General features: G+C 60.4%; 1 protein-coding gene across 3 annotated transcripts; it reads right to left on the bottom strand.

Moving 5' to 3' along the window:
• Positions 1–212: 212 nt before the first annotated feature.
• LOC121162773 (Grid2 interacting protein) lies at positions 213–27303 on the bottom strand. Of its 3 annotated transcripts, XM_040989983.1 has the most exons (22): positions 26914–27303; positions 19119–19273; positions 12291–12539; positions 11990–12075; positions 10587–10656; positions 10121–10215; positions 9656–9839; positions 8088–8242; positions 7608–7739; positions 7255–7352; positions 6981–7098; positions 6006–6361; positions 5298–5714; positions 4438–4525; positions 3775–3852; positions 3013–3209; positions 2695–2850; positions 2498–2584; positions 2172–2301; positions 1978–2096; positions 495–659; positions 213–284 (listed from the first exon to the last, which is right to left on the bottom strand). In XM_040989983.1, exons 1-22 carry the CDS (start codon positions 27301–27303, stop codon positions 213–215), a joined length of 3597 nt encoding a protein of 1198 aa, XP_040845917.1. The 3 variants fall into 3 exon arrangements, with proteins under 3 accessions (XP_040845917.1, XP_040845919.1, XP_040845918.1); XM_040989985.1 differs by lacking the exons at positions 19119–19273; positions 26914–27303 and adding an exon at positions 18218–18231; XM_040989984.1 differs by lacking the exons at positions 19119–19273; positions 26914–27303 and adding an exon at positions 14670–14704.

Raw genomic sequence — 27303 nt, 5'->3', positions numbered from 1 at the left:
CCTGGGGCAAGCCAGAGGAGGTCCCGGCTGGCCAAGCCTGGCAGCTGAGGTAGCTGGAGTCGTGGGCAGTGGGTGGGCCCTGTACCCAGGTCCAACCCTCCAGCGGTCAGGCCACAAGCTGAGGCTGGGACCTCTCAGTCTGGATGGCCAGCTTGGGTTTGACCTCGCTGTACGTTCATTTCCACACTCAGGCTGCAAGGCACATGGGGCCATCACCAGGCCAGAGGTGAGACCATCCCGGAGCTGCGGGGCCCTTCTCCAGCCTGCAGGTCACTGAGTGCTCGCTGGGGATGGGGCGACACAGAAGAGGTCATAGTCAGTGCACCTCGGAGCCTTTACACCCCTCCATCCAAGTCTGTCCACCCTGGGGAGAGGTGGCACGTGTCACCACCCACTGGGGGACCCTTCCCAACCCAGCTTCACACAAAGACCCCGTCACATGACCTGTGGCCTTGACCTCTGTCCAGGGTGTCCATTAGTCCGCTGTGGCTCACCTCAAACTTGCTCATGAACTCCGCAAAAATGCCGAAGAAAGCCTCGGAGGTGGTGGCCTTGGAGTCCTCCCCAAAGAAGGCCAGCGCCTTGGTCAGCTCCTCCATGGCCTCCCGCTGCAGCCCGTCCAGCGCCCGGAGTACCGGCTGCGCCGTCTCCAGGAAGGACTTGGTGCAGTCTCAGTCAAGGAAACAGCCAGGGTGCAGGGTGCTGCAGGCTCCTGCCCGAGACCTGCCCTTGCGCTTCCCCGTGCCCAGCCTGCGCACTGCCCACAAAGCTCGACCAGGAGCCTGGCCTGGCCTGCCTCCTGGGGCAGTTTTCTCTGAGACACAGCCTCCTCCCTCTCCACCAGGCTGCACATTTATTTTCTTAGAGTGTTGGTCAGTCTCTGTTCCCAAGTTCAGGGCTGTCCCCTAAATGCAAAGTAGTCCCCTTTGCACCGCCAGGCCTTAGGGACACCCAGCTTACTCTACGTCCAAAGACCCACGGCTGGGCCAGTGTAACGTTCCCAGCACTTAGGCTGTGCCAAGTGAGGGTCCCGAGCTCACTGCACACAGCTCCTATTTAACGTCCTGACACCGATAGGAGGCAGAGCATCCCCACCTTACAGGAAAGAAACTGAAACGGAGCAGTTTCTCAGGCAGCCCACATCCCACAGGGCCAGGGTTTGGCTTCAGCTGTCCTGCCATCAGTTAACGGCACAGCAGCCCCCAACCCGATGTGGCGTGATCCCTTAGCCCCAGTCCCAAGCCAGGGTTAGGGTTCTCAGCATCTCCTTTCACTCCTGATAAAGGAGGGTCTGTGAGATAACACCAGCGGTCCCCCTGCCCAGCCCCTCTGCACCGAGGGATGTGAGAACACAGCAGACAGGCCCCCAGCTGCTTTCACAGCCGCACTCCAGCTTGGATGGGACATGGCAGAAGGAGGCAGAGGTGAGAGGAGTCGCGCACGTGTCACAGGCTCAGAGATGCCCGGCATGGCACCAGCTGGCAATCTTCCTCAGGTCCACTCACCTCCACCCTGCTCTGGGGCCATGGACACATGACAGGCTGTGCAGGCCTCGGTTGGGGCCAGCACCTGGTCCAGTGTCCACGCCAGCAGGGAAAATCCTGTTTCCTTACCAAGGAGCACTGGGGTCTGCACGCAAGGGGCAGACAGAGGCACCGCCCGCTCTGTGCTGCCTGGGTCCTGCACTGCAAGGCTCATCCCCACCCTCACCCCCTGCCTCCAAGAGATGCCCCCTCCCTCCAGGAGATGCCCCCTCCCTCGACTGTCCCTCCTTGTGCCATGGCACTTCACTCTGGGCCCCGCTGCCCATAAGGGTGGAGAGGAACAAGACAATGGCTTTGGAGCACTCGAAGGAATCCGGGTCTGACTCATTCCTATGTGGAGGATTCAAAGCGACTCTGGGTAAGTGGGGGGGAGGAGGATATCCCCCTTCCACCAGGCCCAGCCTGGTGCTGGGCAAGGAGCTCTAGCGGATACAGCCATGACGACGGCAAACTTGTCCTCGCTGGAGGGGGACATGGTGTGGCAGGCATCCTGGATCTCACGGACGGTGCCATGCAGGTCAGCCAGGTCACTGGTCAGGGCCCGCTGGTTCACTGCCGAGAAGGGCAGAGGAGCCTCAGGGGCCATTAGGACACCCTTGGGCCCCCCGCTCCCTGCAGCCAGCTTACCTTTGGCAGCCAGGGGCACGGTCGGCAGGTCCTGAGCAAAGCCCAGGAGCTCTGGAAAATGCTGGCTCAGCGATTTGGCAAGGATATGCAGGAAGGTGGATTTGCCGTCCACGGTCTTGGTGGAGTTCAGCTGCAAATGACAGCCCCCAACCCATCATCACACATTCCTCCTCCTGGGTCCCAGCAGACAACTCCCCAGCCCTGGCCTCTCCCAGGGACCACGGCATCCGTTCCTACTTTTTGCCATTCCCAGTACTTGCCCCTGCCCATCCCCACCTCAAGCCCTTGCTGCAATTACACCTGGCCTGGTTTGGCAGACCACTCACCTCCGTCAGGAAGTTGATCTTGAAGCCTGTAGTCTTGTTGGTTCTGGGCTGGCCATCATTGAGATAGTTGCCCATGGCCAGCACAAACTGGGGAGAGGAAGGGAGGTGGGTGGGTTTGTGCAAGGTTCTCCCTCCCTACACACACACACACACAGCTGGCGACCTCCTGACCCCTGGGGTTAGGCTGTGCCTCTGACCTCCAGGATTTTGGCCAGCTTCCGGCTGTTCTTGAGCTCCACGGAGGCCTGGCGCAGGCACTCGAGGCTCCCTCGTATCTCCTCGGTCTTTTCCTGCAGCGTGGCCTGGAAGTGGAGGCTGCGCAGACGAGTCTTGTACTCGGGCACCGAGAGCATCTACGTGGGGGGGGGGGGGGGGGGAGGCCAGGGCCTCAGCATGCCGGCCTGGCAGTGTGGGCCCACACAGCTCCTCCAGGCCGTCCTCTACCCCTCCACCCCAGATCCAGGTGGGCTAAGCTGGGGACCCAGGTGGGCAGCCCCAAGGGTGGGGCACAGAACCTGCAGGACGAACTGGTCGGGCTCGCTGAGGCGTCCGGGCGCCTCGCGGAAGGCCTGGTAGCGCTGCTCCTCGTCGGCGTCGGGTGCGAAGAGTAGCAGCTGAGCCAGGTGCGCGGGCTCCAGGCGCCGGGGCTCCATGCTGGTGAGCACCTGCCGCAGCTCCGCTGGGCTCAGCTTCAGGTGCGCCAGGAGGATGGCTGTGGACGGGGCCGCGGGGTGAGGCGGAGGCGGGGGAGGGGGCGAGGGGGGCGGGGGGGCAGAGGCGGGGGAGGGGGCGAGGGGGGCGAGGGGGGCGGGGGGGCGGGGGGCGAGGGGGGCGGGGGGCGAGGGGGGCGAGGGGGGCGGGGGGCGGAGGCGGGGGAGGGGGCGAGGGGGGCGGGGGGGCGGAGGCGGGGGGGGGGGAGGGGGCGAGGGGGCGGGGGGCGGGGGGGCGGGGGACGGAGGCGGGGGAGGGGCGAGGGGGGCGAGGGGGGCGGAGGGGCGGGGGGGCGGAGGGGCGGGGGGGCGGAGGCGGGGGAGGGGCGGGGGGCGAGGGGGGCGGGGGGGCGAGGCGGGCGGGGGTCGGGGGGGCAGAGGCGGGGGCCCGGCGGGAGGACGGGGATCTGGGGAGACCCTGAACTCGGATGAAGAGGGAAGGTGCAGCCCAAGCTGCAGTCAAGGCTGGCACCTGTGCCCAAGCGGGATCAGGCTGGTGGTGGGGGTCCAGCCAGGTGATAGGTGGCAATGAGTGATACTGCTTGCCCCTCGGACCCCGGCACTTACAAGTGTTGTAGGCCTTCTTGTGGGACAGGATCTCCACCACCTCCTTCTTCCTGAAGGGTTCTGGGCCCGGCACCGGTTCTGGATGGTGTAAGAAGGAGGAGGGGAGGGTGCAGGTCTCAAGACCACCACCATCACCCACGCATCATGCCCTCAGATGTTGGCTCTGAGCCGACACTCGCCCTGCCACTTGCGCACTCAGGTGCAGTGGAACACATGGCATGGGTGGTGGGCGTCCAAGCCCCACAGTCACGCCCTCTCTCTTGTTCTGGGCCAATGGGACTGAGCTGGCGGGGGAAGAGAACCAACCACCTCTCCACCTCCTAGCGGACCCCTGAGTGCAGAGGTCTTTCTGGGTCACACCGGTTCCACCTGCCACACACAGAGAGCCTGCCTTGCTTGGAGTCCTACCCAACGGCCAGGGATGGGTCAGCAGAGCCAGGCTTGTGCACTTCCCATCCACTCTGCCCAGCCTCTCTGTGCTTAGGAAGCAGAGGTGACCACGGAGTTAATTAACAGTGCCTGGCGCTTGGTCTGCATGCCAGCGATGCCAGCCGTTCTTACAATCTCCCCATCTGGGGACGGGAGAAGCCCAGCCCGAGAGTGGCGCAAGGCACCTTGGATGGCGCCGGGTCTGCTGTCCCCCACGGCCCTCAGGACACTCACTAGCAGGCTTCTGTGTGCCGAAGTGCAGCTCCAGGTCGAGGTACTTCACCATGTCACTCAGCTTGTCATAGTCGGAGTCCTCCCCGAGCTTCAAGAAAGGGCGGATTCCTCAGGCCCCAAGGAACAAGCAAGGCTGTGTGGACCCTCTCCAACCCCCACCCTCTCCAGTCCAGGGCCACCCTGGTGGGAGGGTCCCTGAGGCAGACCTCCCACGGGGCCCTGGAAGAGGCCAAGGCCTGAATCCCGATCATGGGGTAAGCTGTACTCCATTTCTTGGTGAAGAAAATAAAGACGGGGGGGTTGCGGGTCACGGCACAGGTGAGTCCAGGGTGAGGGTGGGACAGCCCCAGGTGCCAGAGGGCCCCCAGGCTGCAGTGTGGACTCCAGGTGGAAGGAAGGAGTGAGCCCGTGCCCTCCTCTGCACCTGTCTAACCCCACTGGCTGGGGCCGGCGGGGAGGGGCCTACTCGGGGCCTGCTCTTGCAAGGGGCTGAGGGATCTAGGAGCATAATGTAACAATAGGGCTGGATGAGCCTCGTCGGTCCTGTGGATTTGGTGGGTCTGGAAGGGAAGGCCTTGCCAGGCAGTGAGCTCCCCACGGCCAGCAGTGTTCATGGACAGCTTTGGGTGGCGACACACTGAAGTGGAAGGGCGGAGCCCAGAACCAGTACTCAGCTGTAGGGGACACAGCATTTCCAGGCATCCCCTCCGGCTTGAGGGCACAGACTGGCCCTGCACGGCCCACTGAGGGTGTGTCCTTGGGCTGGGCCAGGGAACATCTGGGCCAACATCAAGAGGTCAGGGCACAGACAGAGTTGCTGCCCCAGGCCACTCTCCCGCAGCAGGCCCCAGCTCGCCTACCTGGCCCCAGATGGTGCCTTCCGAGTTCTCCACCTGCTCCCACCGCAAGCGCTTGACGCTCATGTGGCTGGTCTCACTGCGCCGGTGCCCCAGACCCCGGGAGAGCATGGGGGGTGCACAGGGCACCGGTGGAGGCAGGGGTGGTGGGGGTGGGGGCGGGACTGGGTGGCTGAGTTGAGGGAGGGGCTTGCTCAGCCCCTGACTGGGACCCCGGGGGCCATCGGAGGAGCGGGAGCTGGGCTTGGGGTCGTGGAAAGGCAGTGGGGGCGGGGGCGGGGGGCTGAGCGGGGGTGGGGGGATGTGGTCAGAGATGGAGGAATACGTCAGGGAGCTGCCCTCCTCGCTGCTGCTCACACAGTCGCTGGCGCTGCTCCGCTCGTTGGTGGCGAAACTGCCTTGGTCGTCGTGGAAGCTCATCTGGTGGGGAGGGGATGGGGGCGAGGAGCAGCTGAGAAGAGGGGGCGGGCTGGGCCCAGACGGACTGCAGCAGCTGCACCATGTGCGAAACATGGGGGTGACTGGAGGGGGCATGGGATTGTTCGGGGGTAAGGAATGGGCTAACCTCAGACCAGGTGTAGGGGGTAACCTCAGCACACGGTGGGATAATCTGGGTAAAGGAACAAAGATGGGGATGGGCTAGTGAAACAGGGTAAATGGGTTAGCCTGGGGCCAAGGGGCAGCTGCACACCCACCCCTGCGCACACCCACCTCCTCGTAGTCATTCTCGGGTGTCAGGAAATCATCTACCAGGGCCGCTCGGGGGCCCAGCTGCTCGCTCAGCGCATCCAGGAAGCGGTCCGTGTCCCGGCTTCGCACCGGGCGGGAGAAGGTGAAGAGCTTCCGGCGGCTGGGTGGGCGGGCGGAATCTGGGCTAGGGGGGCTGTCCGGGTGGCTGGGCCCAGGGCCCGGCTGTGGGGAGGGCGCCCTGCTGCTGTCCAGGCTGGCATAGGGGTGGGACTCGGAGCTGCTGGGGGAGGCCAGGTCCCCAGAGCAGAGTGGGTAGTAGCAGTGAGAAGGCAGCAGCCGCTCGCTGGGCCAGGAGACGTTGGACAGGGTCCTGGGTCCTGGCAGGGGAGTGGTGATGTGGTGTAAGGACCCCTGATCAGCCTATGCCTGGGTTACACAAGGTACAGGCTGCAGGGGGATCGGGGCAGGTCAGAGCTGTAACCCTGGACACTTGCTTTTGCCCTCTCTGGGTGATCTGCCTCCAAGCTGCCCAAGGGTGGGTCCAAGGTCAGAGCACCCCCCCATTTAGTGCCAGGACAGGCCAGACCTCAAGTCACAGCTCAACCCCACTGAATATAATCCAAGGGACCAAAGGGCCTTCTCCAGGCTCCAGAGCAGGTCGTGTCCAGCATGCCTTGGGCACCCAGGGCTTCTGCCTGCCGACAGCCCCTGCCCAGCCCAGCATCATCATTCATCCAAGAGCTACGTGGGTACCTTGGGGACCTCCATGGTAGGGGGGACAGCACGTGACACGGGAAGAGCTGGAACCACCCTGACTTCTATATGGTCGCAACCCAAACATGCAGGCCTAGGTAGGGGCCAGGTTCCCCCTAGCAATCTCATGCCCACAGAACAGACACGGGTACTCCAAGGATGTTTCCCCCAGCTATGGGGACAGCAGGGGCAGCCAGGCAGAGGGATCATGCCCCCTCAGGCCCTGGACTGCTGAGCCCCTACCTGTGGCATCAGCTGGGCTGGGGCCCGGTGGGGAGGCCCTGGACTTGGACATGGACCCCATCTTCCCTTTGAAGCTGCTGTTCAGTCGAGACTCGAGCTCGGCATAGACGGCTGACATCTGGGGATGGGACACAGGGATTCGAGCTGCTCCGGTGTCCCCCACCATGGGGGGTAGCCTGGGACCCAGCCTCCTCCAGCCAGAAGCAGCCACCACAGGGGCACCTTGGCCCCAGAGTGGGCCCACTCCCACCCCCACCAAGGAGAAAAGACTCACCATCTTGGGGTTGGGGGTCTCGGGGAGGGACGTGCCATCGCCGGCCTGGCGCTCGCCTGGGACCAGAGGAAGTGGCATGTCAGGGCATTCCCCAGGGCCTGCCAAGGAATCAGGTGTGGTCAGGGACTCAGGAGAGGTCATGCCTGCCTTGGGGGTCTCCTCATCGAGGATCTCACAGGCTTCGCACTCCCAGGATGGCCCCATTAGGTCCTGGGCATCCCCCTTCTCTTGTCATTTCTCAGTACAACAAACACACCTTGCAGATGGCAGCACTGAACCCCGGTGGTAATACCCCACTCACCCGTCCCAGCCTTTCCATGGCAGGTGTGGGGAGAGGCAGTGGGGAGCCCTACCGCGGCTGGTGTCCAGGCCCTGGGACCGAAGGCTCTGGCGGCACATGGAGGAGGCCCGCAGGGAGCTGTGGCGCTGGAGCTCTGGTTCCGGCTCGGGCTCCAGCTCCGGTTCCAGCTCCGGCTCGGAGTCAGCTGCAGGACATGCAGGCGAGATGGGTGTGGTGCGCGCGCGCGCGCGTGTGTGTGTGTGTGTGTGTGCGTGCGTGCTGGACACCCACCAGGTGTGACCTGACCGTGTGTGCTCACAACCCAGGTGGCAAGCGCTGGTGCGTCACACCAACTGTGTGACCTGACACATACATCTCAGGACGCAAAGCAGAGCCCTGAGCCCAGGCAGTTCCATGGGCATCCAAAGCTTTGGGGAGGAACACGTGTCCCGCCCTGGTTGGGAGGGGCCCAGGTTGGCTGTCAGGGCTCCCCCGTGAGGACAGGCGGGGCCTCTGGGCAGCTGGCAGCCAGGCACAGAGCTGGGCAGCCTACCTGTCATGGCCGTGTAGCCCAGGAAGCAGGCGATCTTCTCCTGGCACAGCTCCTGCTCCTCGTAGGTGAGCAGCTGGTAGATGAACTGCCAGAGCACCTGCTTGGCTGGCGTGTCCAGCACGGGGTAGACCTCCACGATGAGCGTGTCGATGTTTCTGGGTGGTGGGGAGAAAGGGGTGCGGGACAAAGGGCTCGGTGGGTGGGGTGGACCAGGGCGACACTTCCCAGCCCACTTCCGGGCTAATGGAAGGAGCGGCGGGCAGGAAGGAGGGCTCTGAGGGTACAGGCTGTCCAGATGGAAATTCTGGCTCTGCCTTTTGGCAACTTAGCACATCTTCTCCCGGGTTACTTAACCTCTCTGTGCCAGATGTGTAAAATTGGGATTAAAATAGGGCCTGGCGCAGTAGCCCAGTGGCTAAAGTCCTTGTCTTGCATGCCCCAGGATCCCATATGGGTGCCGGTTTATATCCTGGCTGCTCCCCTTCCCATCCAGCTCCCTGCTTGTGGCCTGGAAAAGCAGTCGGGGACGGCCCAAAGCTTTAGCACCCTGCACCCACATGGGAGGCTCCTAACTTTGGATCAGCTCAGCTCTGACTGTTGTGGCTACTTGGAGAGTTAACCACTGGATAAAAAACACCTTTCTGTCTCTCCTTCTCTCTGTATGTCTCACTTTCCAACAAAAATTAATAACTCTTGAAAAAAAAATTGCATCTCCCAGGACTGACATTGTGGCCCAGCACTTTAACAATGATGACACCCCATACTGGAGTGTCGATTCAAGCCCCAGTGCTGCCCAGTGCCCTGCTAATGCACCTAAAAGCCAGTGGAAGATGGCCCAGGGGCTTGGGTCTCGGTCCCCAACATGGGAGACTAGGACGGAGTTTCTGGCCTGGCTTCTGCCCAGCCCAGCCCAGATCTGGCTGTTGCAGCCATCTGCGGCAGGAAATCAAATGAATGCAAGATTGTTCCCTCTCTGTCCTGCTCTCCGTGTCACTCAGCCCTCGAAGCAGTCACTTACAGAGTCACGTTAATGGGTTTCTGTATGTGTATTTGAAAAGCAGATTTTACAGAGAGAGGGGAGACAGAGAGATCTTCCATCTGACACTCTGTCTTTCAAATAAATATCTTTTTAAAAAACTACCAAAAGGGGATAGAGCAGTGAGAGGCTTGCCACAGATCATACTAACAGTTCCCTGGAGTGAGAAGCGTTCCAGATGCCACCTGTTGGCTCAGGTCACAGAGGAAGCCCCCAAACTCCAACCCCCATGGCACTGCCCACAATCAAGGCTGTCATGAAAGCCCTCCCAGCCACACCCCTGCCAAGGGCACTGGCCCCTGGCTGCTTCACTTCTTAGGGGCTGAGTGTCAGAGGTGGGGATTGTTGGAGGGCAATCCAACCGTCCCCAATCCCTGAGCCTCTGGCAGGTGCTTCCTTGCGGAATCCTCCCCCAGGAGATGGGACTAAACTCCAGTAAGGAGCCCAGCAGGTGCTTGTGGGCAGGACTCAGAGGCCACCCTGGACAGGTCTCCCTACCCCATTGCCACCACCACAGCTCTAGCCTGGCCACCTGTGCTGGAAGAAACTCTCGAGGGCCCGGCAGATGCCGTAGCGCTCCGGCGGCGTGAGCAGGTGCTCCAGTTGCTGGCTGAAGGTCCTCCCCTGGACGCGGATGCTGGACGGCAGGATCTCAGCCACCCACTGCAGTGAGGTGAGTGCCGATGTGGGGTTGGGGGAATCCATCGAATCTGAGTCTGCCAGGAACCACGGGCGAGGAAGAGAGGCACAGGTGAGTGGCATTCCCGCCACTGTCCTGCAGAGAGCCTGAATGCCCAGTATTGCACAGGGAAGCCATCTGCTGCCAGCAGCTGGGGACGGAAAGGGATGGAAAGCCCTGGGCGGGGTCCCCCTTGAGGTTCCAGCCCCACGGGGTCAGGAGGAGACCGCTATGGAAAGCAGAGCTGAGGAATTCCACTCCTAGGGGCTCCCTGCAGGCTCTCTGGGCCGGGGGCGGGGGTGGCGAGAGGACTCTTACCACTGGCAAATGGAACGGGTCCCTCCTCCACCACCAGCGTGGGCATTGCACCACTGCCCTGCAGCATGGATACCACCTTGTCGTGCGAGCAGTTCCTGCGGAGCAGAGACCGCCCAAGGGCCGGGCCAGGGTGAGTCCTGGCTGTGACCACCTGCAGAAGCCACTGTTAGCCAGGCTCTGCTTCTCCTGCTTGAAATCCCTCACAAACTGGACTAGCCAGGCCACCGCCTGACCTCGTAGGACCCAGGAACACTGTGTCCCCAGCATGCAGCTGGAGGAAGCAGGGACTGAGGTCCTGGGTAGGGCGGAGGGATGAGACTCCAGCCTGGACCACAGGCAGAGGGACAGAGCCTGGGCACCAGAGATGTGATGTGATCTGGATGTCCTAACAGGCAGGTGTTTGTCAGGGGAGGAGGGGGATGGCTCAGCACCGCGCACTGCACCGGGGTCCTTGGGAACCCCTGACCTCATGTCCAGCCCGTTGAGGAAGAGGATGCGGTCCCCGGACTTGAGGGCGGCATTGTCAGCCGGGCTGCCTGGAAGTGAGAAGACAGGACACAGCGGTCAGATGCCACTCTCGGAGACTGATCAGCAACAGCCCCTGCTCTGCTGGGCTCAGGACACAGGGATCCCCTTGGCAGGGGCAGGGGGGACAGGTCCAGGCCAGGGCCGGCAGGGAGGGGCCCCTTCTGCAGCTCCCGTCCCAGTGCCTCCATCAAGGGAAAATGCCACCTCCTCCCTCCGGCACCTGTTTCTATTTCCTGTGTTTCCAGATGATTCGGCACCCTGAGGTCGAGAGGGGTGGTGGCCCCTCTCCCCCCCTTCCCCCAGGGCTGACCAACCACCAGGGCCCCAGGCAGCCTTTCCTATATACACTTAACTTTCTGGGCCTCTGAGCGTTAATGGGGGGGGGGGGGGTCTCCTGAATCATCAGTCTTATCAGGCCCAAATACCAACAGAACCTGATGAACTCGTTGAATCACAGCTGCCTGGGAGTGGGGGAAGCAGGAACACCAGAACCTGGGGGTGTCATAGGAGATCAATGGTCCCAGGGCCAGGGGTCCGGAACTCCACCCAGGCCCTGGACTTGGCAGAGCCTCCCCTCTCCCCACCCCGCTGCCAACTCCTGTGAGCCACTCCAACCTTCTCTCTGCACCACTGGGTCCAGGGCTTAGTGGCGCCGTTAAGAATCTGGACCTGCCATGTCTCACTCAGAAAGACCGCTGAGGCCAGAAAAGCGACACAAAGGCACTGGGGCCATGCTGCCAGGGATGGGGAGAATGCCTACAAACCCACAGGTGCACAGGTGGGGATGTGCCTCCAGGGAGCCTCACGCTGAGAAGGGGATGACGCAAGACAGCCAGCCCCCTGGGGTGGGTGCACTGAGGGACAGTCCCAGTCTAGCGTCCCGACAAGGCTGTTCATAGTGGAAATGAACACACATCCCTCCCCACCCTGACCCTCCCTGGAGGGACAGAAAGGGACAAAAAAAGCAAAAACAAAAAACGCTGCACCGGAGGGCTCCGAGACGCCAGGATTCCAAGAGCAAGCAGAGGTGCTGGAGATAGGAGCCCAGACAGCAGGCGGGCAGAGCCGGCACGCACAGGTCCTGAAGCTGGCTTGCACCGATCGTGGGCAGGGTCTGTGGTTTGGGGTACACAGCCAAGGCAGTACCCCCAGCCCTCCTAGAGGGAAGAACCTGGCTTGCAGTGGTGCTGAGCTTGAGACAGAACCTGGAGTCCCTGAGACAGGTGGGTGACGTTGGCCTACGAGCCTGAGGACACCCAGGCGGGAGTGGGAGTGAAGTAGCCCAGAGGGTATAATTATTGGGGCCTGCACAGCATCGTGGGCACCTTGCCCATCCCTCACCAGGCAGGACAGATTCGATCCACACAGGCCCGTGGCCACGCAGCGTGAAGCCAAAGCTCTTGTTACCCTTGTAGACGCGGACGGTCCTGGGGAGACAGTAGAGGATGGAAAAGGGGTTTGTTCCAGAGGATGGAAAAGGGGTTTGTTCCAGCGGAAGGGTGGGCGGGGAGGGGGGGATCGACTGGAGGAGGTAGCGGGGACACAGGGCCGGGAGACGCCCGTACGGTTCTTTTACCACCACCCTGAAATCTCCATCCTCCCCCAAGCCAAGAAGCGGGAGGCGTCCACCTGCGGGGCCCACCTGCGCGCGCCCCCGGGGCCGGCCCGGCCGCCCAGCAGTGAGGCTGCCTTGCGTGGGGGCGGCTCGTCCGGGCGGCGCGGGGCGGCGCTGGCGCGCGTGGACACCAGGAGGCGCTCGGGCCGCTCCTCGCTGCGGCTCCGGCGCAGCCGCTGCGCGCCCTGCGTCCGACGCGCGCGGCACAGTTTGCCAAGCAGGCCCTGCGACACCACCTCGTCGAAGCGCGCCCGGTGCTTCTTCGGGATGAAGATCCTGCGGGGCAAGGACGGCACAGTCGTCCCTTGAGCGCGGGTCAAACCTCGGGGCTCTCTACCTTGCATTTCCAGCCTCCCCCACCCTCCCCCCGCCGGAGTCCCTCATCTCATGACAACCCCCCCGGCCGCTGATCTTCCCTCCTCGCACACCTCCCCCATGCTTGATTCCAGCTGACCGCTGGGTCAGGGCCTGCCCTCCCCAGACCCGGGCACACCTCCACTCCGCCTGCTGGCACTGCCTGCGTCTGCCATCTTCAGGCCACCCCTTGAAGCTTCTGCCCCAGCAGCCCCCACTCTCTGCTCAGGCGGACTCGTCCTCCCACCCCCACTCAGTCCTGGCCTCCATTCAATGTAATCCTCTCCTGCGATTACTCAGCTCCTGTGTTGTCTGTGCCAGCCGTGGCTCTTGCTCTCAAAAGGGTCACCCTGGAAATGATAAGGGAGGGTGTGTGCGGTCCCCAGGGTGGAAGGGGTGGGTCTCCAGGATTAGGCTGCAAGCTCTCCACTCTCCGAGGACTGGCCCTGTCCATCAGCAGTGAACCACAATGACCAGCCAGGGCCTGGCACCTGGAAGGGACCTCAGGAAAGGGTGGAAGGAGGGGTCTGCAAGTGGTCCAGCCACAGGATTCTCAGGCCCCCATGGCTGAGGGGGACTGCAGCCTTCCAGGAGCCCTGCCAGGGGTTTGAGAAGAGGGTCCTTCAAGGTTGGCTGGCCAGCCATGCCGCCAGACTTCACCCCAAGGACCCTTCCTCTCTTCTTTGTACCAGGAGTCAGTGCCAAAGGCATGGTGGGGAGGGGGCAGTGGCCTGCATAGCCAGCTGAAACACAATCTCTCTAGCTCCCCACACAGTCCCCACACCCGCCCTCAGCCGGCAGGATTAAGGAAGCCAGGCAGGTGGATGGGTCTCCTGGGGTAAAGGGAATGGGTAGGGACCCTCCAGCAGGTGGGTGCTGGACGCCGCCCTCCAGGGCTTGCGTGCATCAGGAGGCTGTCGCGGGCATGAATGAAGAGCCAGCTTGGCTCCACACCAATACCCCAGATGGTCACTCAGGGTCTTGGGAGCCTGCCATCTCCATCTGTCCACCTGCACATAGCCCTCACGCACTCCTGGGCTTCACGCAGCAGCCCCCCCGTCTCCTCCCCACAAGCTCTGGAGGGAGGCAGGGAGCCCGAGACCGCCCACCTCACACTCTGGGCCAGGGCCCAAGGGTTCTGGAAACGCAGCAGACACCACATGCAGTTCCAGCCTGGGTAGGGGCCAAGCGGCTATTCCAGCTCGTGGCTCCAGCCCTTGAGGGTGGGGGGAAGGCAGCCGGGGTGAGTCATTGCCGCACAGGTGGGGAAAGGCTGGGCGGCCCCCTCCCGGCTGGGGATGCTTGCAGCAGGAGAGGGAAACCCAGGCTGTGGGGAGGGCTACACACCCTTGTCAGCTCCTGAGATACCTGGGGACGCAGCTTGGCCCGGGGCAGGAGGGGCTGCTCTGCCCTGCCTGGATTAACACACCAAAGCAGATGCAATGCGGCTGCAGGGACCACTGGAACCCACTGCTGCCCAGGACTCCTGTGTCCACAGACCTATCTTGTGCTTGGCTCAGTTCTGCTCCAACCCCAGGTTCCTATTGAGGACTCCCCTAAGGTTTGTGTTTCTCTCTCTCTCTCTTTCCTGCATCCCCATCCCAGCCCAGCTTTTTCCATCTCACCCAGGATCATCAACCAGTGGTGATGATGGAAGGCCGGGCCCTCAAGTGTCAGACGCAGAGCCCGATGCTCTGCCTCCCGACAGGTGCCCTGCCCATCAAACTCTGGGTTTTCACCCAGAGCAGCCAATCCCAGCCTCCCTCGTGCCCTCGACAGCGGAGGAAGGACCCAGGACTTTTTCAATCTTAGTCCCTCAGCCTCCACTCCTAGGGTCGTGCCCGGAGCTTCCTATCCTCAAAGTGGAGCTCTCCCACCACCCAGGTTATTCCTACCCGGGAGTTCCCCGCTCACTCCCGGGCCCGAGAGTGCCCACCCAGGTCAGGTACGCACCTCATTGCCCCAGCCCTACCCCCCACCCATCCAGGCCGGCCTGAGAAGGGGCCTCAGAGTCCTGGGGTTCCTGGGGACGCGCGCTGTTGGGGAAGCTACCGAAAGTGCCGAGAGAAGCTCTGGTCCTTCCCCATCTGGAGCCGGGGACAGCGGCGCGGCAGGTGCGGAAGGGTGGGGGGTGGCCGAGCCCGCGAGCGGAACGAGGGCGCCGCGACTCCACGCGCCTCTGCCCGGCGAGCCCGCGCGGCCCCTCCCGAGCAGTCCCGGACCGCAGCCCCGTGCCCGCCCCGCTTGGGAGGCCCCGCCCCACTCGCCCCGCCCCACCCCGCCGGGGGACCCTTGCGCCACGTGGGGGACCTAGGGGTTGGGGGTGAAGCAAGGAGAGAGTCCCTGCTCCAGGGGTTTCTGCTGGAGGCTCGCCTTCCAGTGACGCCAAGGGTTCATCCCCCACCACACACACACACACACACTCTGCTGGGGCCAGAGGAAGCACGGATTGCCTTTGATGCAACCTGGAAGACTTTCTGGAGGAGGGGATCTTTGCTCCCAGCCTCCAGGGCTCAGCATCCCTCTACCCAGAGACAGGAAGAGGCTTGAATGCCAAGGCCAGCAGCTGAACCTGTACTACCACAGGGGCAGTGGGAAGCTAAGGGACCCACCCCTGCCATTGGGGCACTCGGGGGCAGGGGCATGCTGGTGGGGAGGTCCAGATCCGACAACTGCTAGATTGTGAGGTACAGAGAAGGGATGAGTCAGGCCAGTGCAAGTGAGAAGGGAGTGTTTAGGTGGGGAGAACTCCCACGTGGGAGGGGAGAGCCTCCCTGAGCCAGCAATGGCTGAACGGGAGGAGAGGGCGGTGGTGAGCAAGGGGCCTGGATCTGTCCCCTGGCCTTGACCTTGCTGCCAGCTGAGAACCGGTGCAGGATGGCCACTGCCCCAGGCCTGACTGCCCCAGATTCAGGGGGCCAGAATCTGGAAGGGGAGCAGATAGTGGCAGGTCCTGGGACCTCAGCCCAGAGCTTCCTGGGGAAGAGCTCCGGCCAGACACCTCAACAAGGGGCAGGTCGGGACAGAAACCCGAAGCCCCACGCTCTACCTGTTGCCTTCCTAGACACGACACCGAGAGGACCCCACTAGCCATCAGTCTCTGGGGCTCTGCGCGAGATGTCCCCAACACACCTCACTCAGCCCCTCACTCCTGGTCTCAGTGAGCCCTACCACCACTCCACGGGGGCCTCCCAGGCTGACCTGCACTTCCTAGCAGCAGTGTGAAGCCAGAACCAGTGCCCCCTCATGCCATGTCCTCCCCACACCTCGTTCTCACACCTCGTGTTTGATGGTCCCCACAGTGGGCACAGCCACTGTGTCAGGATGCAGCCACTCCTGGCTTTGTGCCAAGCGCCATGGCCCAGAACCCAGGACCAAGTGTGCCCTATTGGCATCTATAACACCTGCCCATGATATGTGCAGAAGGTACTCAAGCACCATGGATTGCAGCCTCCAGCTTGAGACCAGGCACGCCACTCCAGAGCAGGTTCCCATGGGTGCAGTGTGACCAGGTGACCCAGGGCAATACGGGGTTGGGCAGGCAACAGCAGGACTTCCAGGTGAGGGCACTGCCTGAGACCTCTCCAGGGCATTAGATTTCAACGAGGGGGGGGTAATTCTGCACCATCAGGAAACATTTTTCATCATTACAAAATGACAATGAGAAGGTCCTAGAACTGAGGGATCAGAGGCCAGAGATGACTGCTAACCACGATCCGAGGCACAGGACAGACCACAGGGACAGAAACCTTAGGCACCGAGTGTCATTAGTGCTATGTGCTCTGGAAACTCGCCGAGCTGGGGCGGGAGGGTGGGGGCCACAAAGAGCCAGGCAGCCTGGCACTTCCAGCTTAGAGTCTCCTCCAACAGTTGTGAGTGCTGAGTGGCCCTGGAACCTGACCCCCTGGTGGAGGAGGGTGAAGGGGAGGCAGGGGGTCCTTCCCACCCACCCCCGAGTTCTGAACCCATGCATCTTCGTGCTGCTTGAAGCTGGACAAAAACACACAAAAAAGCTCATTGATGTGGGTGACAGCACCTAGGATGAACTGCTTCTCTTTGCGGGCAGTTGAGCTGCCCGGAGTGGACATGGCACTCCAAATGCCAGCTTCTTCCACCTCCTCAGCTGCTTCCTTGGGCCCCCTCCTGTGCCCCCACCAGGTCCTCCTTCTCCTCCCCCCTGCCCATGCCTTGAAGCACCAGTGAGCCACGAAGCTGCCTACTCTCCTACTCCCTCCCGGCCACGTCACACTTTCCAAATGGCCTGTCTGTCCTAATTCCAAAGCCGTTTTATAGCTCCATCAGCCCGGGGATCCATCCCTTTGGGGACAGACCCAAATTGGGCACCTAGGTGTGTTATGGGGAAGGAAGCCGCCGCCTCCAGCTTGCACCCTGGGCACACTGACTCATGCCATCCCAGTCTGCACGACCCCACAGGGTAACCACTGCCAAGCGAGACGCCTCAAAATAAGTTCGTGGGGCTCAAACATACAGCATTACTAAATATTAAGTGAATTCTGGAATGCGCAGACTCCCAGGCTCAATGTCCTTCTGCACATCCCTGACTTGGTTGGTTCTAGCCCTCTCTCTCTCCCCTCCTTCCGTCACAAACACATCCATGGCTTCATTCACTACTTTTCGGTCAATCAGCCTGCCCCTTTGTAACTTTGTTTCTTCCCTGTGTAAAGTCTCCTGGTCAGAGCCTGGGCCCTCCTTGGTCCCCATGCTGGGAGGCTACACTCTCTCTGGCCAGATGCCTGGCCTTGAGATGGTCAACCCTCCTGGCCAAAGGACATGGACCACGTGACAGCAGTCGTTCTCTGCGCCACAGTGTGCAACCTGCTGCCTCTCCAAAGGAGGTTGCCCAGATGGCTCGGCTCGGAGCTAAGTTAGCCACCCAGGCTGTCCCTTGGTCCTGGAGATACAGCCAACTTGGCCTGGAGAGCCCCTGCGCGTACACACGCACACACACATCCATCCTACTCCGTCTTCTGGGAAGGCGCCTTGCACCCCCAGTGGGGCATCACCTCCATTGCTGGAACCATCAGTAGCGAAGACTGGCCACCTGCCAGTACAGGGATTGGGACGCGGGAGTGGATGGAATGGCGGGGTTGGGGGAGCCGCCCCCTGCCAGGGGCTCCCCCTTCCTTCTAGGGCCCAGCTAGGCGCCGCCCCCTCCTCCAGCAGCCCTCAGCCAGCTGCCCGCCGCAGCCTCCTCTGGGCGCGGCTGGGCATCCCCGCACCACCCCCGCCCTTCCTGACCCGCTCGCTCAGGGACCAGCAGCTGTGGCCGCCGGGAAAGGCGGGCGGAGCGCGGCAGGGGCAGGAGCAAGCCCCCGGGGGAGCGATGCGCACGGGCAGGGCCTCTAGGCAGGCTGGTCGAGGCGGCAGGTGGCGCAGGGACCCGCGTGCCAACTTCCCGGGGACCGCTGCGCGCCCCCTCCCTGGCCCAGTCCCTCGGCGAGAGGCGGCCGAAGGCTCCGGTCCAGCACCTCCGCAGGGAGCGCTCGTTCCCGCGGTAAATTGGCTCTGGAAACAACTTTCTCCGTCCTCTCTGGATTGCTCTCAGCAAAGGGGTTGTCGGGGGGCAGCCCCTTACTCACCCAAAGCAGCTCATGGTGGCCTCCGGGGCTCGGCGGCAGAGCGCAGAGGAGACACCGTGCCTCCGGGGCTGGGCTGGGGTGGCGGGTGGGGGGAGGCCAGCCCGTCCCTGACATTGGCCAGGCCCAGAGGGAGGGGCAGGCTGCGGGGTGAATGAATGGCAGCGAGGGGAGGGGGTGGGCTGAGCCCAGGAGAAGGAGAGGCGGCGGATGGGGGAGCGGCCGCAGGCTCCGGGGTGAGGTAGGGAGGGCTTGGAGGGTCTCCCTGAAAGGACGGAAGTGGGATCTGGAGACTCCGGGGTCGCCCCAGGCGAGGAGCCCCTCCCAGGAATTTTTCCTTTTTTTTTTATATTAAACCTAAAGGGACAGTCCAGAGCTCAGCAAAAGAGCAGAGGGCGCACAGTTAACCAGGTGCCTCGTCCTGAGAAACGGCCCTCCTACTCCCCCCCAGCTCGGTTTGCCTCCGTGATTCAGAGTTAATAACAGCACTGGAGGCTGGGGTGGGATTCGGCCCGAGAATGCTTCTGCAGGGGTCCTTAGCAGGTGGTCCGCATTGCCAGAGCACAGCAGGGACATCATGTGCAGGTGCCCATGGCACCCTTCTCATGCTCCCCTGCCTGCACCTGACCTCCGGTCCACACAGAATCCTAGGTGTCCTAGTGTCTCTGTGGGTTTGCAGAAGGAGCAGGGCAGGCTGTGATTTTACAGCCCATTTGGTCCTCTGCGAGACCCCTGCCCCTGCCTTGGCACCCAGCAGAGCTAACAGCTGCTTTTGCCAGGGTTGAGTCCTCCCACTGTGTAGCTCTAGAGCTGTAGGCAGATTCAGTCCGTTTGGGACTGAGGCTGAGAAGCAGGGTTTGCTGGGGCAAATGAGGGTCGGGAGGACCCACCCTGCCTAGGATACCTGAGGTTGTCCAGCAGGGGCCCCCGAGCATCCCGCGGCAAGGCCAGGGTGAGAGCCCACACCAGGTCGTCCACCTGCTGCTCAGCTGCAAAGTGCTTCAGGGCCACAAAGACCTGCTCCTTGGCGCTCAGCTGGTCCCCCAGGATCTCATCCACCTAAGAGGAGAGACGCAGGAAGAAGGGTTCACTCACCCTCCTCGCCCCCGCTGTGGTTCTCAGACCTTGCAGCCACCCTCCAAGATGGGCATGGGCAGGGAAACTGAGGCACACATAGGTGCAGGGATTTCCAGGATCGGAACTTTGGGGGGACCAGTTCCCACCTCCATCGACGCTGGCTGCAAGGCTGTGGCGTCAGGATTCAAGTGCAGAGACGGCATCGTAACACCCTCAGGAGCAAAGGAGTCCACACACGGCAAGAACGCGCTGAGCACCCCATAATTGCTAGTTACTATTATTAAAATACTACACTCCCTTTCTCTACATGGCTCGCTGAGTTCTCAAGACAGGACAGCCCAGCCCCACAACAGCGCGGGGGCGTGCATGTCTTGTATAGCATAATGGATTCATTTATTTCCTTACTGGAGAGACAGAGTAACAGATTGGATATCTGCTGGTTCACTCCCCCCCCCCAAAAAAGCTCACCACAGTCAGGGCTGGGCTAGGCCAAAGTCTAGAACTCCACATGGGTCTCCCACATGGGCAGAATGGACCCAGGCACTTGGGCCATCACCCACTGCCTCCCAGCATGCACACGTGAGCAGGGAGCTGGGTCATGGGGGGGAAGTGTGTCTCAGGTGCCAACCTGAGCCACCGTGCCGAACGCCAGCACCCACCGCCTTCAGTTCTGGCTCCCTCGGCTCTCCTTCTGGCCCATCCTTATCTCCTGGTAGAAGCTAGCCGCTAACAGCCAAGGGCCCACTCTGCCAATGGGCTTTGGGGAAGACAGCTTGGTAAGTGTGTCCTATGCCTTGGGCTCAGCTCTAGGAATCTGTGCTAACCGTGAAGTGACAAATGCATGGCATGAGTGAGGCTGTTCACTTCCCACCCAAGCAAGGCAAGCAGACTTCATTGTCTTCTTTTGACTCCCTCCGGAGCCTGCGTGAGGCCATGTTTGCAGGAGCCGGAGGTGGAGGCAGACCCTGCACTCCTGGGCAGACTGTGGCCATCTGTGTCTTAGCCCCCAGGCCTGATGCTCGCCCTCCTGGCTTCGTGGCTGAGCACCCCCCTCGCAGACAGCACTGTGGAACGCTGAGTCTTAGAATGCGCTTTTTTTTCCCCATCCTGAACATCTCTGTTGGGGAGATGCTGTCGAATGTCATCCTATGAGTATGCGAGTCATGCATATTGCTAGAACTTTCTATGCATAAATAAGCCTAAGGGTCTTGCCTCAAGAATCACTAAAGTAATTGACAACGGGGCCAGCGTTGTGGCCCTGCACCCTAAGCTGCCACTTCCAACAGCCACATCTCATGGCAAAGTGCGGGATCGAATCCCAGCCACTCTGCTGCCTCCATAGACCCCCACTGATGAGCCTGCGAGGCAACAGATGATGGGCCAAGTGCTTGGGCCCCTGACCCTGACATAGAGATCCTGGCTGACAGCTTGCACCTAGCTTTGGCCTGGCTCAGCTCGGCTAGGGCAGCCACAAAGGAGCTGAACTCGTGCAAAATCTCGGACTCTCTCTGTCTTTGCTTTTCAGCCTTTCAAATAAATAATTTTTTAAACAAATAAAAGAGGTGACAAGGAAGCATGAGTCATGGTTTCTTGGTTTCCTATTGTATTTTTAAGCCTTATTTATTTTTGGGTCTGATACAGTGGCCTAGTGGCTAAAGCCCTTGCCTTGAAAGCACCAGGATCCCATATGAGCACCAGATCTAATCCCGGCTACTCCACTTCCCATCCAGCTCCCTGCCTGTGACCTGGGAAAGCAGTTGAGGAAAGCCCAAAGCCTTGGGTTCCTGCACTGGTGTGGCAGACCTGGAGGAAGTTCCTGGCTCCTGGCTTCAGATTGGCACAGCACCGGCCATTGAGGCCACTTGTGGAGTGAATCATTGGACAGAAGATCTTCTTCTCTGTCTCTCCTCCTCGCTGTATATCTGCCTTTCCAATAAAAATAAATAAATCCTTTTTTTTTTTTTAAAGCAGTGCATCTTGCAATGGATGATACTTTGGATTTGGTGCAATGTGGATCTTAATGGCCAGTGAGAATGATGCTGTCAGTCTTTATTTAAAATCATAGCATGGAAAGCATTGACTGAGGAGTGTGGGGGTTCTTTGGGCAGTGGTCCAACAGGTCATCGATTGTGGTGATGGTTGTGCAATTTGGGGAACATACCATGTACCACTGAGTGGAACATCAGACATGCATATGGGGTACACAAATGATGCCCCAATAACTAGATGTGATACCTTGGCAAGTAACAAAAGTAGATTATCAGGGCTGGTGCTGTGGCCTAGGGAGTTAAGCTAGCTGGCTGCTCCACTTCTGATCCAGCTTCCTGCTTATGCGCTGGGAAAGCAGTGGAAGAAGGGCCAAGCTCTGCAGCCCTCGTACCCGGTGTGGGAGACCTGGAAGAAGCTCTTGGCTTCTGGCTTTGGATTAGCTCAGCTCTAGCCATTGCAGCTACCTGCGGACTGAACCCCGTGAATGAGCTTCCTTTGTAACTCTGCCTTTCAAATAAAGTAGGTTACCAAACAGAACACACAGCAGTGCCTTTTTATACATAATTGCACATAAATATTTGCATAGGAAATATTTGGGAGCATTTGCAAAAAAAAAAATTTTTTTTTTAGTTGAGTGGTTTTCATGTTTTCTACAGGGAGTTTCTAAGACTTTCTAGGTCGGGAAAAACAATGCAGGCTACTTTGTCCTTGCTCCTTCTGCCTTGACCCTGTGCTGCGGTCAGACGCCCCTGACGTGTAACTGACTAGTCGGTGTGGCACCGTCACCCAGCTCCAGGTCCAGGCGACTCACCAGCTCACACAGACCCACATTCAGGAAGCAGTTGCTTCCCGCTCCCTTCTTCCCTGGTCATCCACAGTGTACTTTTCTGTCTCGAGGGATTTTCCTATCCTGGAGGTTACACAGGCTGGGGACTAGTGCCTGTGCACACTGCAGGACACTGGCTTGGTACTCCAGGGACGGAGACATTCCTGGGCACGGACACACTGAACCAACCTTGCAGTGCCGGTGGGAGGCTGGACGGCCCAGCAGACAGTTCAGCTCTCTTTCTGTCTTCCTCCCTCTTTCTCCCTCTCTCTCTCTTTCTCTCGGTGTCCCAGGGGCTCCTGTTCCACCAGAGATTGTCCGGCACCACCCTCCTCACTCTTCCATCTGTCCCCAGACTTCTCCACACTTGCCCTCCTCCCCACACCCCAACAACCCTCACCTACGTTACCCACGCTCCCTGGCCCCGGTCCACAGACACCCCAGCCTCTCCAGCCATCTCATCGTGCAGCCAGGAGTCACCTGCCCCACCTTCCCTGACCCCTTCCCCACCCTCACCCTGACCATGCCCCCTCCCGTCTCAGAGTCTGGGGACTGTGTCGTTGTGCCAACCCTCTGCCCCGCGACAGCTGCACCAGGTCAGCCCCCTTGTCCCTTTCGTTCAGGGGCCCTTCCCCTGTCACAGGTCCCTTCTCAAAGACAGTGAAATGCTTGGTGTTTGTGCCTCTGCCACCTGCCAGCCTGGGAAAATGTGCCCATCTCTTTCATGCTATAAATAAGTGACTCCACAACCCTCTCATTCTCTTTCTCTGCGCTGCCAGGGCTGTCTGCATTTGCTGCTTTCATTCCGCTGCCACCAGGCAGGTGATCCGGGCACCCTCCCCCGCAGCTGCACCACTCAGCGTCAGACCCCCGTCAGCGCCCACCAGGGCTTCAGCTCCCAGCTCACACCTGAACTTTAGAACTGTTGGAGAGTGCTGCCATAAGTTCCCAGAGGGAGCAGGCATTAAGACTACTGTGCCACATACCAGAGAACCGGGATCCTGAGCCCAGCTGCTGCCAACACAGACAGGCGATGGGGGTGACTCAAGTCATTGGGTCCCTGTCACACACGTGGGAGACCTGGGTTGCATCCCATGTTTCCTGATTTAGATCTTTATTTTTATTGGAAAGGCAGATCTAAAGAAAGGAGAGACAGAGACAAAGATTTTGCGTCTGCTGTTTCACTCCCCAAGTGGACAGAGAATTGAGCCAATCCAAAGCCAGGAGCCAGGAGCCTCTTCTGGGTCTCCCATGCAAGTGCAGGGGTCCAAGGCTTTGGCCGTCCTCCACTGCTTTCACAGGCCACAAGCAGGGAGCTGGAAGAGAGGTGGAACAGCCAGGACACGGACCAGTGCCCATATGGGATCCGAGTGTGTACAAGGTGATGATCCCAGCTACTAGGCTACTGCACTGGGCCACGAATCTTTTTTTATTATTATTATTATTTAGTTTTTATTGAAAAAGCAGATATACAGAGAGGAGGAGAGACAGAGAAAAAGATCTCTGTCTGCTGATTCACTCCCCAAGTAGCCGCAGCGGCCAGAGCTGAGCTGATCTGAAGCCAGGAGTGAGGAGCTTCTCCAGAGCTCCCAAATGGGTACAGAGTCTTAAGGCTCTGGGCCGTCCTCGACTGCTTTGCCAGGCCACAAGCAGGGAGCTGGATGGGAAATGGAGCAGCTGGAACTTGAACCTGCACCCATATGGGATGCTGTCACCACAGGCCGCAGCGTAACTCACTATGCAATAATGTGTGCTTCAAAATTTAATCTTTTTAAGATTTGTTTATTTTTATTGGAAAGGCAGATATACAGCGAGGAGGAGAGACAGAGAAGAAGATCTTCTGTCCAATGATTCACTCCACAAGTGGCCGCATCGGCCGGTGCTGTGCCGATCTGAAGCCAGGAGCCAGGAACTTCCTCCAGGTCTGCCACACCAGTGCAGGAACCCAAGGCTTTGGGCCTTCCTCAACTGCTTTCCCAGGTCACAGGCAGGGAGCTGGACAGGAAGTGGAGCTGCCGGGATTAGATCTGGTGCTCATATGGGATCCTGGTGCTTTCAAGGCAAGGGCTTTAGCCATTTTAACCAACAATCCTTTGCAAATCCCCTTATATGTCCAAGTGCTTCTGGATGGTCCTGCAGGAGAAGAACCTTCTAGAGGTAAGGAGTAAACATTTGTGAGGGCTCTGAGATGTCCCCCCCGACACGGTGAGCCCAGGAGACAGTCTCTCAGCCCTCGACCCCAAGCATGATGATGCCCTGAGTGTCTGACTGCCCTCAGCGCAGTGTCTGTGGGCTTGTCCCATCAGAGCAGCTTGCCTGCACTTCCTACAGGCCCCGGCTGACCACTCGTCTCCTTCCCCGTGGACAGGGCTTGCTGCAGAGCCAGGAAGCCCCCCTCCTGCACCCACTGGGCAGCCAGCAGGTCGCTGTTTTAGAAGCCAAAGACGGCAGCAGCAGCCTGAATTCAAAGGCCGACATAGCTAGCTGCAAAGACACTTTATGTAAGAAAGAGGAAAAAATAGTTCCCCCCTCCTGGGGCCTGGGATGCGTGTCAGTTACTGCCCAGATGTTGTCAACCTACATCTGAGCAGGCAGAGCCAACTCGGGACGCTAATGGATTTTCTATTAAACCTCAGCGACTTCAAGGAGGAAAAACTGGGGCAGGCAGAAGGCTGATGAGAGGTGAGGGGGTAGGAAGGCCGCGAGGGGGTACTGCCCAGAGCCCCTTCCTGTTCCCCAGGAGTCCCCTCAGCTTTAGGGGGCATGTGGTGAATCTGGAAACCTCTGCTCCCTGCGCTTCTCTGCCGGGATGCCTGCTTCCTGACCACCTCCACAAGTGTCCCCTTCCAAAGCTGCAGAGGTGAGTTAGATTCTGTGACAGGCCTTCACATCTGGGGTTGACATTACTGGTGCTCAGCCACATAACCAGTTGTCCTCCTATTCCTGGATACACAGAAGACTACATTTCCCAGCATCCTTAGGGTGCAGCAGGGGGACCCATTGCAGCCAAGACTAGGTGCTAGAGCAAGGCTTATGGTGCTCCTTCCCATGCTCTCCTCCTGATCCACAGGAAGCCCTGACCAGGGCAGAGGGAGACAGTCAGCTGGCTACAGGAGCTGGACGTTGGCGATATTGGGAAGCCAGAGCTGCACCCTACACGCTGTGAGCATGTGGGACGCAGAAACACAGGGTGGACCCAGCCTATGGGATGTGCCCCAAAGCGTGATGGAGGAGAGGCTGCTGGGTGGTCAGTTTAGTACCAAACCAGGACTGGATCAGGCTTGGGCACTGGAAGAGACCAGAGCAGGTGATGAATCTGAGATGCAATGCCAGGCCGAGGACTAGGACCTATTTCTGCAATTGTCTATCTCCAACAGGGCTTCTAGGTGTCCCCACCCTGCAAACCTGCTGGCCAAATGGCCAGGCTGGGCAATTCCTGTTCTACACAGGACAGGCCTATGAATTCAAGCATGCCGCCCCAGATACTGAGCTTCCAGTTTTAGCACCCAGATGGGACTAAGCCCAAGACAGGAGGTCGGGGTATCTGCGCTTCCAACTATTTCCTAGTCACTTTTTCTTGCACCTGAGTTTCCTCCTGGGACTCTCAGAATGTCCCGGGGTACGGAAGTGTGAGGACAGGTGCTCTGAGGGGCTGCTGCACCCAGACCTCACAGGCCCAGCCTCTCTGTTGCTCCTCAGTCCTGGGTGCCAGTCTTGGGCCCAGCCCTGCTTCCGGCAGACCCTCGTCTTGAGGCTAGAAACCTTGGACCATCCAGGAGCCTGACTCCTCATCCCCTAGGGTTTCCCATTGGCAAACACACAGAACCTGTGTGTGTGTGTGTGTGTGTGTGTGTGTGTGTGTGTGTGTGTGTGTGAGTGTGTGTGTGTGTGTGTGTGTGTGTGTGTGTGTTGCATGCTAATGGCTTCAGAATGGTCAAGAAACCTAAACCAAGGCCCTCTGGCCAGCCAGCCGGCCAGACGCTGGGTTTGCGGGCTTTTGCAGTGGACATGGCTCCAGGTAACACAAGAAACAAAAAGAGGGACCCACGGCTACACACCATGGGGCAGAACATCCCGGACACAATGTTGACCAGAGAGGCCCAACACCATCGTCCCCCGGGGCAGGGGCTGCCTTGTGCCCCAGCGAGCTAAGGTGCTTCCTGCAATGCCTGCATCCCATATCAGGTACCTGGTTTCGGTCCCATATGTTACACTTCAGAGCTAGCTTTTTGTGCAGTGTGCCTGAGAAGGCAGCAGGAGATGGCATAAGTGCTGGGGCCGTACGGGAGATCCAGAGGCAATCCCTGCTATTTCAGACAGACCTGGCTGTGGTGGCCATCTGGGAAGTGCCCCAGCAGATGAAATATCTCTGTCTGCCCCACTCGCCACGCTCTGTAACCCTGCCTTTAAGCAAGTAAATGCACCATGTGGCTGTCCTTGCTGCCCTGGACTCCCCGACTGGAGTCCTGGCTGCAATTCTGATCCGGCTTCTGAAGAGCATGACTGAATGGCTGCCGTTGCTTGAAGGTCGCAAACACAAAAATCATCTAAACTGACAGGGAAGTTAAACAGGCAAAGGGGCATGGGCGAACCTTCTGGAAGGAATTATTCTATAGTCCACATTCTATCGTTATCCATGCTCTGTTTTTCTACCTAGGGGTCTGTGGACCTCGGCGTGATATAAACCGTAATTTCATGCGTTTTCTAAATACAAACACCAAGATCAGGAACAGGACTTTTAACACCTGAGCATCTTAACTTCGGGTCCACCCGTGCAGACACGCCCCGCCCTGCCGCCTTACCTTACCTTGCGGCTGAACTCCTGGGCCTTCCGTCTGCGCTCCCGGTGCGCGGCGTCGGGGCGCTGGCGGCCCAGCAGGCGCAGCAGCTCGCGCCCCAGGGCGCGTGGGGCCCGCAGAGCCGCGGTGTGGGCCACCGGCAGGCCCGGGCCGCCCTCGGGACCTGGCAGCACCCCCAGGCTGGGCGGCACCCGCGGGCAGCTCCGGGCCAGGCGCACAAGGCGCTCGCGGCTCAGGCCGCCCACGGCCAGGCCCTCCAGCTCCAGGATCTGGTCCCCCGGCCGCAGGCCCCCGGCGTGCGCGCTGCTCCCCTCGGCCACCTCCAGGACGAAGCAGGGGCCGGAGCCGCCCAGCCGGAAGCCGAAGTCCTCGGGCCAGCCCTGGTTGGTGGCGGGCAT

The sequence above is a fragment of the Ochotona curzoniae genome, unplaced genomic scaffold, assembly GCF_017591425.1.
Source record: "Ochotona curzoniae isolate NIBS_2020 unplaced genomic scaffold, NIBS_Ocur_1.0 contig_54, whole genome shotgun sequence".
In the NCBI taxonomy this organism is placed as follows: domain Eukaryota; kingdom Metazoa; phylum Chordata; class Mammalia; order Lagomorpha; family Ochotonidae; genus Ochotona; species Ochotona curzoniae.
This window is presented reverse-complemented; position numbering and strand designations above follow the sequence as displayed.